Source organism: Chrysochloris asiatica, unplaced genomic scaffold (assembly GCF_000296735.1).
Source record: "Chrysochloris asiatica unplaced genomic scaffold, ChrAsi1.0 scaffold00266, whole genome shotgun sequence".
NCBI classification, from domain to species: Eukaryota; Metazoa; Chordata; class Mammalia; order Afrosoricida; family Chrysochloridae; genus Chrysochloris; species Chrysochloris asiatica.
In genome coordinates this window covers 360606-373736 of record NW_006408784.1, presented here as the reverse complement: position 1 = coordinate 373736, position 13131 = coordinate 360606, and the positions used below count along the sequence as shown (strand labels likewise).

Below are 13131 nucleotides of genomic sequence, written 5' to 3'. Positions count from 1 at the left end.
CAAGAACACACTGAGTTTTGATTGCTGTTTTAGAAAGCTGTCACTATTGTGTCTTAGTTGGGAGGACCAGGAAGGTCTGCATGGATCTTAACAATTTGAAAGTTACTGGGCAGTGGCCTCTCCACTCACAACTTTTACAACCTTTTCTTGTCAGTCTTCCTTTCTTTACGGAAGACCTTCTACTGGGTTTTATTTTAATGTAAAAAATTACTTACTTGGGAAAAATACTATTTGTTTGGTAAATGTAAAGTCAGCCTTTATCATGCTTTTTCTGTAATGGCAGGCTCTGGAACACCAGAAGAAATGGATTCTGGAAGATCCCCTTTTAAAGCAAAGCACAACCTGCCCGTCTCAAGAACTCCCATGGCCTGGAGCTGCAGGGGATGGCTGAGTGTTCTGTGGCCAGTCCACCTGCCCTTCAGCCTATCAGAAGCGTCAGGTCTGGGAATCAAACCATAATCATGTCCTGGGGAGCATCTCTAACTTCCAGCTTCATCTCCACCCTCCCCCATCTGCTTCCTTTCCTTAGTCAAGCCAAGAGAACAGCTGGCAGTTGATTGAAAAACAGCAATTTGCCTTTGATAAAGGTGTTCTTTAAAAATGAGTTGGTTTGTTTTCTGAGGTTTGAATTTAAAAAAAAAAGACAAAATGATCTTGCAGTCCAAATCTCTCTCTCTATTCTCTCTCACACACATACACAGACAAAACCCAAACCCTGCATGCGCCAGGAACAGTAAAATGACCGAAACATTATAAAATTAACTAATAAAGTGCATGTTTCTTACATATTACACCTGCCCCTTTTATAAACATTTCTTTTCAAAAGTCACATGTGTAGGCTCAGAATCACATGGTATTATAGAAGGGGTTGGTTGTCCGTTTTTTATCATTTGCCTTTTTAAGTCTCCTAAGGGGGTGAGTTCTGCCATGTTGCTGACGGGGTGCCACAGACAGTCCTGGAGCTGGGCCTACACATTGTAGTCCCTGGGTCTGTAGCAAAGGAAGGCCTCCTTCAGAACTAGTCAATTCAGGTCCTGCCCTGGGGAGCGAACACTGCTGACTGTAACCAAATTCTTTGGCGTACTGCACAAGAGGCCTCTGCACTGGCTTGCTCTGTACGATACACTCCGTGGTTTTGAGTTGCTCTACAAAATACTTGGTGGGCTCTAGGTTCTGGGGGGCACCTGGGTCTTCTGAAGGCTCCTGGACCTCCATGGCATGCATGCCTGAGTCCGTCCTGATGAAGGGCTGAAGCAGTTTGAGATGAAGGGATTCTGAGGAACAAGGGTCCCTCTCCGGTAAACAGTCTTTACAGAGGTCCAAGTAACCTAACTTTGCAAAGGAAGCTGAGCGTCTCATTTGGGATGGTTTGGTGAGCCCAGCCTGGCAAACCACTCGGGACTCAATTTCTTTAGCACGTTCCTTCACCACACTGGCACAGTGGCTGAGGCCCTTTACGCTGTCACTACTAGAGCTATGTGTGAGTCGACAGGCTACATGTGATGCGTCCAGTTTTTCTTGGAACGCCTCCACAGTGTCATCAAGTTTGTTATTTAAGCTTAGGTCTTCACTACTTAACTGGGAGCACTTATGTGACACCTCATTACCACTGGAGAGGGGGCCCACCTGACCTTCCGCCCAGCTACCCTGGTGTGTGCAGGGATCATCATCAGTGCTGCTGCTTTGCTGTATGAAGCCCTCCAGGTGAACTGTGGTCTGGGGATTCAGGTAATCCACGGGAGATGGTATATGGGTTGTGTGACTGACAAAAGGTGCTGTTGTCTCTAGGGGTGTCAATGGGCTGTTGCTCCTGTCTTCAGGGCTGCTCAGAGTGGAGGGCAGGCTGGTGGGCCTGTCCTGCTCAGGAGAGGAAGCATGTGACAGAGGTAGCACTTGGGGGTGCATAGCAACCTGGTCAGGGCAGAGAGTCCTGTTCAGATTTTCATCCAGTGCACAGAGCACAGTGATGGACTTCTCTGCTTTCACTGCCCTCGGCCCTTGCTGCCCACTCTTTTGGGTGGTGGCTCCATCAGCTTTTGGCCCAGGGTGATCAGGCGATGTGACTGCGTGTGTATACTCGATGATTTCTATCCTCTTGGGAAGGGAAAGAAGCACGGCTTGTGTCTCAGACCCTTGGCCTGAAAGCACAGCCCTTTGCTCCTTCAGGACTTCTTCCTGCTGCGTTCTAGCATCTGACCCTGGACAGTCCTGAGGGGCTGACACGGGGTGAAACTCCAGCAGCATGGATGCTGGAGCCATGACTTTCTGCTCAGACAGGGGCAGTGAGCCAACTTCATATCCAATATATTCCCCTTTGCCCTTGCTCATCTCTGATTCCTTATGGACAACTGAAAGTTCCAGAGTGGCCTCATCACTTTTCCCTTTTGGTGCTAGGTCTGCCACAAAAGTATCATTCTTAGAATTCTTTCGAGTAGACAAAGAGGTACATAGAGGAGCAGCACCATGGTGCTCTTGCTCCTGCCGCAGGCGCTCTTCAAACTCCAGTGTGGCTCGCCTTACGGAGCCTGGGCACCACTTAGCACTTGGGTGCATCACTAGGCCACAGAACTCTTGTTCCCCTTCAGCTTGTTCCTCTTCTTCCAAGTCTGTCATGAATGAGTGTGTGGCTAGGCAGCCTTCTGGATCCCACTTGCCTGCGTCTTTGGCTAGTTCTGGCTGAGCTGTACAGGAACCCTCGTTCTGTTCCAGATTCCGAGACTTGTTTTCCAGGGCCTGGGCCCTCTCGATGGGCAGCTCATGGAAGGTGTTCTTCTTTGGTGTATGGCATGGGTTGGGTAGGATATCTCCTTTCAGTTGAATCTGTCCAATTCCTTGACTGATAGACTCAATCTCAGTGATGATTTCTTTGACTGAAATTATGTTTTCTGAGTGAGACTGCATGAAGATATCTGGGCTGACCAGTTCTGAGATTGTCTAAGAAGAAAAAGCAGTGAGATGGTTATAGAGAACTGTAGTCAAACTGAACATGCCTGATGTTCTGCTTACTAATTCTCTGATCCAGGACAACCTATCTGGATGTGAGGACACAGATAATGGAGTGTCTGAGGCTGTACTCTGACCATCTGTTTGGTGGTACAGGGAAAAAACAAAGAAAACTGGGATTCATTAAGACTAGAGATATAAAATTAGTTCCCAGGTTTGTAAAACTTTCTGTTCTAACTAACTTTCAGGATTCCAATCCAACACTTTGCTCCAAAAATAGCCTTGGAGGGTTTCAAAATCCTTATTTTTCTAAGACCATGAGCACACCCAGGATTCAAGTCAATCTTATTTCTTTGGCCTATCCCAGTTTGATCCTAGTCTAGATCAAGTGGGAGAGTCCACTCAAGGGCTTGGTGGATACCTTAGACATGTCTTAGAGTGAAATTGGATGAAGCTACCAACTGATGCCTGACTGCTGCTCTCTTCTCTCTTCAGTTTTGTCAACTTTCTTCCCTATCCCCTGACTGCTTCTCCTAGCAGCAGCAGCCCAGCACAGGAGGTCAGGGAGAATGCACTGTTTATCCAACTACACAATTCCTAAGCTTCTCAGAACCTTCTGAGAAAGGTTCACTTAGCTTTATGCAATCATATAGAGGTCAAAAAATTTAAAAACAACTCTCTATTGTTCTACCTAGATGGATTTAGAACAAGACCAAAGAATGTGGCAAATGTAAAATCAGGTCCTAGTGTAAAAAAAGAAACAAGATTTATTAAAAAATCTGGACATGGTCTTCTGATACCTCTTAGAGAGGCATCATATGACCATCAATCTACTTCGTGAAACACTTTTTTTTTTAGCTTTCAAAGCACAATTATTTCCCTTGGAATTGTTTAAGTCTTTCTTCTTCAAAAGAGAATCAGAGCTACTATAAACCATGTCTTTGACTGACTGCAGGGGCATCAGGCTGAGGCACACTTGCCAAGACTGGGAGAGAAGCCACAGCAGGTTTGGTGTGTGCACTGCTTGCAGAGAGAGTGCTCATATGACCAAGGTTTTTGCAGAACGGCTATTTCTGTTAGTGTTGCTACACTCACTGGTCCAAAGGACAGCTCAGGCAGTCTACCTTCCCAGTAGAAAAAAACAAAAACAAAAACAGAAGCATAGCCTTTGGGGAAAGGAGAAGGCTAAAGCAGAGGCAAGAACTGCCCTGAGGCTGTTAAGGAGGAAACATGAGGAGTGGACAAGGTGGTAAATGCAAGTAGGTAGACATCAGTAGATGTCAACCTATTTCAAGCCAGAAGAATCTACTTTAAGCCAAAAGAACCAAACCACTACTCGGTCCCACAAAAATTATTAGCAAAGTTTGGTAAAATAGAATAAACTTGTCAACACTTACTTCCCAAGTACAGTACTGTATTAAGATGCAATCTAGAAGATGCATCCTTATTTTGGAAATGTCAAAATGAGATGACAGTAAGTGTGAATCTTACAACTGATAATATAGCACTAATTCTTTCCCTGGACTGAGAGGGTCTGTAAGAACTCACATGCTACTAAGAATCGTAGGATTGTTTACTTTCAAATCATTTTCCCAAACCAACCCTCAATTCTTAAGTACTACTGATTCTGAAATGAGCAACAATTCAACAGCATTATTAATAGCAAGAACTCAGTATGAAGAATCAATTGATACTCCCAACAATTTACATATGCCTGGTCTTTGAATTTTCTGTGGCAAAAAGAATGTCTCAAGAAAATCCATCTTCTCAGTGAGATACAGGTCTCACTCAGGCAGCAGGGAGTCATTGGTACTTCATTACTGGCGACAATCTAACTGATCTGAACTATAGAGTCCAGGGAGGGAAGATTCATTCTGATTAAACCCTTTCCCCTTTCTTTATACCCTTGCAGAAGTGCTTCCAATGACAAACAACAAAAGCCTGGGGGGGGGGGGATTCCTCAAAAGGCAACTGATTTTAAAAATTGTAAACATTAAACTTTCAAGGAAAATCTCAATCTTGAGATTATCTCTCCCATATTGCCTTTCTAAATCTACAGCAACATTAAGTATAATAAAGTGAACATAGCAGAATCTCAAGCATTTTGTCTTTGAAGGGAACTTCATTAGGTGGAAAACTATAAAGATAGCTTTTACCTTTGAATGTTCCTCATCTGTTGAAGATTCTTCAGATGCATGGGGAGTATTACTCAAAGAGCTGCTTCTCTGGTCATCAGCTGTCACTTCAGAAGGGGCTACTTCTACCACTGACATTCGGCAGCTTTCACTTCTTCCTCCACCCAATTCTTCCATCCTTGGGTGGGAAAAAGATTGGGGCCGGGATTCTTGGGAAAGTTCTACAAATTTCTCTAGGGCACTAAAAAAATCAATGCGATCTGTACTGAAATCTGAGACCTCAGCCTGGCAACTGGGTTGGGGGCTTGGTGACTCAGGGTCTGGGGACATGGGGAGGTCTTTCAGTCGAGATGTCAATTCTTCCATAGGCAATAAATGGACATTCATGTCTGTTTTCAGCGCATCTGTTTCCAAATCTTCCACTGCTAAGTCTGGGAATCTGTTGACCATTTCTGGGGCTTGTCCAGGTTGAGTTAAGGCTTTGGATGCATGGCAGTTGTCAAGAGGGAATTTTGATTTATTCAGACAACATCCTGATGAACATCCATTGATGTCATTGAGGTTTAGCTCATCTTCAATCTGTCCAGCATGAAATTCCCTAGAAGGAAACTCCAAGCAAATCAGTCTTTCTTTGGTACACAGGCCTTTCTGATTTGTATCTTGTGGGACCACATGTTCCACAAAGACAGGAGGTATGGGTGGGTGGCTTTCCACAGTCTTCACCTCAGCAATCTGGTCTGCGGAGGTAGTGATCTCCTTCTTGTTCAGTTCTAGCCCTGGTTTGCAGATGGGTTCATGGTGATCTGATAGGTCACTATCTGAATGAGATCTCCAGAGCTTGTTATGCCTTTGTTTGCTGTGGAGAAGATATACAGGAAATGCCTTACTCTGGTTTGTAAAACAATCAACACTCTCCCAGGAAACCAATCCCAGATGCATTTTAATCCTCAAAGTGTCCCAACGGAACTAGATAATAATAATAAATATTTGAAAAGATGCTTAATTTAACTAAAAACAAAACAACAAAATCAAATTACCATGAGATGGGATTTTTTACCTATTAAGAGATCAAATGACTGCTAACAGTCAGTGTTGATGATGATGTGAACAAACAAACTTGGTTCATGCATTGTTGGTAGCAAAGTGAACTGCAGAATTTTAAAGAGAGTAGTATGGTAAGAGCTCTCAAAATGTAAGAATTTTCTTGGAGAAATATTACTATAAATGCACAAAGATATTAAAATGGTTATTGTAACACTGTAACAGTAAAACATTGTTTTGTTAAGTGCTGTAAGTGGGTTCTGATTCATAGTGGCCTTATAGAAGGTTTCCAAGGAGAAGCTGGTGGGTTTGAACCGCTGACCTTGCAGTGAGCACTCCAGTGCTTGTCTTACAACAGTACCAGGACTCCAGTACTAAATAAATAAATAAAACTCAGACACACAAAAGAGAATTTATGAATTATAGTTCACACAACTATATATTATGAAGTTATTAGAAACAGGTATTTTAGTGGAATGACATCCAAAGTATGCTATTAAGTGAAAAAGCATGTTAGAATAAGTATAGGAAAAAATTGGGGAAATACCACCAAATAGGTATTAGTGATTTTGTGTGTGTGTGTGTGTGTGTGTGTGTGAAAAGGCAGAAATACCAGAGTCCTTTACCTACTAGGCTCTATCTTACTATGATTAAAAAATTTAAAAATAATAAAGTCTCTCATACTTTGGACACATTGTCAGGAGGGACCAGTCGCTCGAGAAGGATATATTTGGTAAGGTCAGAGAAAAAGAGGAAGACCCCCCAGCGAGATAGACTGGCAAAATGGCAGCATCAATGGGCTCATGCATGGCAACAGTAGTGAGGTTGGCCCAGGACCGGCAGTGTTTCATTCTGTTGTGCATAGGGTAGCTATGAGTCGGTGTAACAACAAACCTTTATAATCAGAAAAGACTCCTACAATGAAAAGACAAGTAATACAAAGGGAAATACTCTATAGGAGCTCATTATCAAGTCCTCATAATTAGGGTGAAAATTAGCAGACATGGCATCTGAAGAGACTGCTGGTCATTTTTGAACTGGAAAGCAACTATAACAGAACGGAAGAGGAACAGCCAAAAGTACGGGGCTTCTTCAGAGGAATGAATCTTTTGCTAAAAACCATCAGAGTAATAAACTGGTATCTGGAGAAGAAGGTGGGTTTTTCAGAGATGTTGTAATTTTTTTAAAAAAATGTCATTTGGTTTATTTTACATACACACTCCTCTATCCTTTCTTAAAATTTTTATGGAGGAAAGGTCTGATGTGGGGATGATATTACATTTTAAACTACACATTTTAACAAAAGCAGTTACCCAACCAAACCAACCCAGCTGCTATCAAGTCCAATTCACAGTTACCCTATATGACAGAGTAGAACAGCCTCCATAGGGTGCTGTGGGTTAATGTGCTAGACCACAAGGTTGGTGGTTCAAGCTCACCAACCGCTCCTCAGAAACGTTCTACAGGGTTGTTATGAGTCGGAACCGACTCAATAGCACTTCACTTAACAACAACAACAACAACAACAAATCTTATAATCAAGGGACCCCTGATGGTGTAGTAGGTTATGCGTTGTTGGACTGCTAACCACAAGGTCAGCAGTTTGAGTCTACCAGCAGCTCCGCAGAAAACATATGAGGCTTTTTGTTCCCACAAAGATTTATATAGCCTTGGAAACCCTACACAGGGCTCCTATGAGTTGGAACTCACTCCACAACACACAACCAAGCTTGCAAATGGTCAGTGAAAAGGAGGAAGAGCGTCAAATAGAGGGACTGACACAGAGGCTGCAATAATGGGCTCAAGCACGGCATCAATTCTGAGGATGATGCAGAACCAGGCAGTGATTTGCTCTGTTGTACATAAGGTCAGAACTGATTCCATGGCATTTAATAACAACAACAAAAATAACAATAATCTTTATGGAAGCAGACTGCTACAGCTTTCTCCCAAGAAGCAGACGGTGGGTTTGAACTGCAAATCTATCAACAGCCAATTACTTGACCCACTGTGGCACCAGGGCTCTTCAGTTACCTAAATCCCCAGCCTAAAAGAGAAAGGCAGCCCTGTGACTGGTCTGGACCAGCTGCCCAAAGAACAGGTCACTAAGTGTACTGCCTGGGGGTGCAGTCTCCATTGCTTACAAGTTGATGAGGAGTTACCTAACTCACAGGGTGGAATGGGAAACTCAGCCCAAAACAACAACTTGCCCTGGGCTCAAGGCCACATCAGCCTCTGCAGCTTGTGAATCTCTGCCGAGTCGAGTCATGCGCCTGCACTAATGTGAACCCGTTTGTTCTCAACTCTGCACCTGCTCTCAGACTGTCTGTTACTTGGGTGGGGCTTTCTCTGACTCAGGCTGTGCAGCAGAGGAGTGCTTTCCTGGGCAGGAAACAGGTCAAATCTGTTTATGAAGACAAGGGGTTTTCAAACTCTCCAAGCTGCATGAAACGCAGCCACCCCTAGGCGGAGACAGCATATCACACATCTCAGATGAGTGAGTGGATGTGGGAAGGGGCAGGCTGACTGACTGCTTGGATTTGTGGAGCCCAAATTTAAATTGTACAATGTGACCAACTGAAGATTGCCAGTGTTCTTCCTTTTAAAGTTTCTTCTCTTATATCCGGACACCCTCCTTCCCTGCCCTGGCTATGACTGTGTTCTCCTAACTTCTATTCCTCACTTATAAGGATGTTCAAACCTGCACCGACTCCTCTCACCCACCATGGTAGGATGATTCCTAGGGTACACATAACTGGAAAAGAAATCTGGGGCTTTGTGACTCTTCTGCCTTATCAGCAAATGGGATGTTTTCATGATCCCAAGTAGCCTCCAAAGTCTGATTTTTTAAAACTGTCTGCAAATCACTAATCCATCAGGAGGGAGCAGAGACTAAAGTCACGTTAAGAGGCACATGGGTGTAGTTTTCAAAGGAAGTGGCTCTGGACATTACAGCTGTGCTGCCCAGCAGGGATTTCCTTCTATTCCTGGGGAGGTATACATCTATCAGAAAACACTGAGTTGGGGCTCTAGAATTAAATTGACACCTATCTGCAATTGGAGAGAAAAATCACAAATCAAAGATGGCTTTGATGATGTCTCATTTTTCATTTTTGGAACAGGACCTGTAGGTCAAGATATTCATTATCACTGCATTTGAAGCACTGCTCTGCCAGGTGCCCCTCCCTGACCTCTCCCTCCTCAGAGGTAACCTCCACCATAGTTTTGTGCTTGTCATTCCTTTTCTTTACAGTGGGACCACATGCTTCTATTCTTAACAACATACTACTTAGTTCTGCATGCTTTGGACTTTATGTTATCAATAAATAAAATATATGTAAATAAATAAGTTTATACTGTATGTGGAGTCCTGGTTTGGCGCTGTGGGTTAATGCGCCAGACTGCAAAGCCATTTGAACTGCAAGGTTGGCAGTTCAAGCTCACCAGCTGCTCCTCGGAAACCCTATACAGGGTCACTATGGGTTGGAACAGACTCAATGGCACTTCACAACACAATGTACTATATATGTAAGTAAACTTTTATATGTGTATCAATAAGTTACGGATTCCTGGTATGTGGTGCTGTAGGATAATGCACTGGGATGCAAGGGCAATAGTTCAAACTCACCAACCTCTCCTCGGAAACCCTATACAGGATTGCTAGAAGTAGGAATCCAATCAACGGCACTTAACAACAACAACATAAATAAATTTATACAAATAAAATCTTACTGTATGTATTCTTCAGCGATTGTGTTTTTTTGGGGGGAGGGAGCTAGTATGTTTTTTGAGATTCCTTGATGTATTTGGCTAAATGTGTCATAATTTATTTACTCATTTTGTTGATTGGCTATTACAAACAACACTGCCATGAGCATTCTTTATTTCTCAACAGTATAAATATAGGAGTAGAAAACCTGGGTTATAGAGTATGTGTATCATCAATTTGCTTGGTTACATCAAAATATTTTCCAATGAAGCCTTTTTCTACATCAGGTTATTCTAATCAATTTTAATAAGAATAGGTGTAAGACATTAGATCATATCTATGATTAAAAACTTCATTTTTAAGTCCAGCTGACTCCACCTATTTCAGACAGGCAGTAAGTTAACAAGATGCCAATAAAGAACTTCAGAATTAGTTTGTGACTCAGATTATGTAATCGAATCTCAAAAATTTTTTTCCACTTTGGCCAGAATCTAGATTCACATAGACAAACAGATACATCTGAGATGGCAGGACCATTCTGGGTAAGAATTTGGCCTTTTATTTAGCAAATGAAGAAGAAAATTTAAATGACAGATGCATATGGTACCCTGTTCCCTTGCCACTACTCCCTTGCTTTTTATCTTTAAGCTTGCTAAAGCATCAACTAAGTTTGCAATCATGATATAGAGAAAACCCCTAGTAAAAATGGAGTTATCAGTTACAATAAATCAGACTGCTTATGGCTATTCTTAAGAGATTAGGCTGTCTGTAAAAATAGGGAAAAAGAAACAGAAAAGAACGTTAAGTACTTTCTATGTGCTGTGCATGCTCCTAGATGACTTATATTTATTTCATTGAAAAGCTATTAATATGATTCTTTAGCCTCAGTTATACTTGGCTATCAGCTGACCAGAAATCTACCTTCCCTCACTCTTAAATTCTCTGCTGCTAGCTGACCACTGTGTACAAGTTAATTAGACAACTCTGTCTCCCTGTCCTGGAGACAGGGACATTGGGGGTATTCAAAGAACAAAAAAATGACATTTTGAGAACATACGGCATGAACTCTTCCTAGCCACCCCCACAGTTTTTCTTCCTTGCCACCTATACACTGGAACCTGATACCACAGACACATGGTGCAGCTTGTCAATGGTCTGCCTGAAATCCAAGCCTGTCTAATGGAACATAAATCTACCAGACACTTGCATGATCAGACACAGAATAACAAACAGAGCTGCTGGCAGTTTCATAACACACACATATCCTCTCTCCACTCCTGCCTCACTACCATCCTCCAGCTGCAAAAACAGAAGAAATAAAAGCAGATATGAATAGTGTCAGGAGTTTTATAATTTCCCCCCATTTTAGATCTAAAGAGGAATAGTAAATATTAGCTTACTTCCTCAGACTCTTATTGACACACTGAAAGAAGCAAAAAGTCCTTATATTGTGACTGTTTGGACCATACCATCATGTTGTTGTTAGGTACTGTCTAGTCAGTTTCAACCCACAGTGACCCAGTGTACAACAGAAAAAAACACTGCCCAGTCCTATGCCATCCTCACATTTGCTGCCACGCTTGAACCTATTGCTGCTGCCACTGTGCCAATCCATCTCATTGGGGGTCTTCCTCTTTTTCGCTGACTCTCCACCTTACCAAGCATAATGTCCTTCTCCAGGGATGGGTCCCGCCGGATAGTATGTCCAAAGTATGAAAGATGAAGTCTGGCCATCTTGACTTCTAAGGAGCATTCTGGTTATACTTCTCCCAACACAGATTTGTTTGTTCTTTGGGCACTCTTTAATACTTTCAATATTCTTTAGCACCATAACTCAAAGGCATCAATTATTTTAGTCTTCCTTATTTATTGTTCAACTTTCATATGCATGTGAGATTACTGAAACTGCAATGGCTTGGGTCAGGAGAACTTTATCTTTGCTCTTGAACACTTCAAAGAGGTCTTGTGCAGCAGACTTGCCTAGTGCAATATGTTGTTTGATTTCCTGACTGCTGCTTCCATGAGTATCGACGATGGATCTAAGCAAAATGAAGTCTTTGACAACTTCAGTCTTTTCTCTATTATGATGTTATTTATTGCTTCAGTGGTGAGGATTTTTATTTTCTTTACATTGAGGTGCAATGCATACTGAAGGCTGTGTCTTTTATCCTCATGAGTGTTTTAAGTCCTCTTTGTTTTCAGCAAGCAAGGTTTCATCATCTGCATATTGCAGAGATTGTTAATGAGTCTTCCTTCAATCCTGATGCCCAGTTTCCCAGATTATTTGGCTCAGCATACAGATTGAATAAATATGGTGAAATAATACAACCCTGGTACACACCTTTCCTGATTTTAAGCCATTCAGTATCCTTTAGTTCTGTTTGAACAACTGCTTCTTGGTCTATGTACAGGTTTCTCATGCACAATTAAGTGTTCCAGAATACTCATTCTTCGTAATGTTGTCCATAGTTTGTCATAATCTACTCAGTCAAAAGTCTTTCTATAGTCAATAAAACACAAGTAACCATCTTTCTGACATTATCTGCTTCTAGTCAAGATCCATCTGACATCAGCATTGAAATCCCTAGGTCCACTGTCAATCTATTGTTGCAGCCACTTTTGAGTTACCTTTAGCAAAATTTTCCTTACATGTGATTTTAATGATATTGGTCTGATGATTTCTGAATTCCGTTGGGTCATCTTTCTTTGGAATGGGCACAAATATGGATCTTTTCTAATCAGTTAGATAGGTAGCTGTCTTCCAGATTTCTTGGCATAGATGAGTGAATGCCTCCAATGCTGCCTCAGTTTGTTGAAAGATTTCAATTTGTATTCCATCAATTCCTGGAGCCTTGTTCTTTGGCAATGCACCTTGGACTTCTTCCCTCAGTACCACTGGCTCTTGATCATAAGCTACCTCCTGAAATGGCTGAACACTAACCATTTTTCCCCCCCCCAGAACCCTGTTGTTCCCAGGTTGTGCATATATCATTATTTACCTCTGTCTCACTTAGCCCATTGTGATCTGTCTAATTGTTCTCCCATCTGCTTTGTTCTTCCATTCCCCTCTCCCTACTTGTATATTGCCCCCTCCCTAGCATCCACACTATCCCGTGTCTAATCCTTGCCCTGTGCTCCACCTTCCCCTCCCTCCCCTCACCCACCCCCAACATCCCAATAATCAACAAATAATTCCCCCACCCCCCTTTAGTATGGGTTCTTTCCCTTAGTCTTTTACAGTAGTGGTCCTATGCAGTATTTCTCTTTTTGTGACTGACTAATTTCACTCAACATAATGCCCTC

General features: G+C 42.3%; 1 protein-coding gene across 2 annotated transcripts in view; it reads right to left on the bottom strand.

Moving 5' to 3' along the window:
* Nucleotides 1-754: 754 nt before the first annotated feature.
* SSH2 (slingshot protein phosphatase 2) overlaps nucleotides 755-13131 on the bottom strand; it is a 302716-nt gene continuing 290339 nt past the window's right edge. Inside the window, exons 15-16 of one of the 2 annotated variants that reach the window (XM_006874176.1) lie at nucleotides 5100-5934; nucleotides 755-2934 (exon numbers count right to left, since the gene is read on the bottom strand). In XM_006874176.1, the coding sequence (XP_006874238.1) occupies nucleotides 847-2934; nucleotides 5100-5934 (2923 nt within the window). In that variant the 3' untranslated portion in view covers nucleotides 755-846. The remainder of the gene's footprint in view (nucleotides 2935-5099; nucleotides 5935-13131) is intronic. The other variant, XM_006874177.1, reaches the window with a different exon arrangement.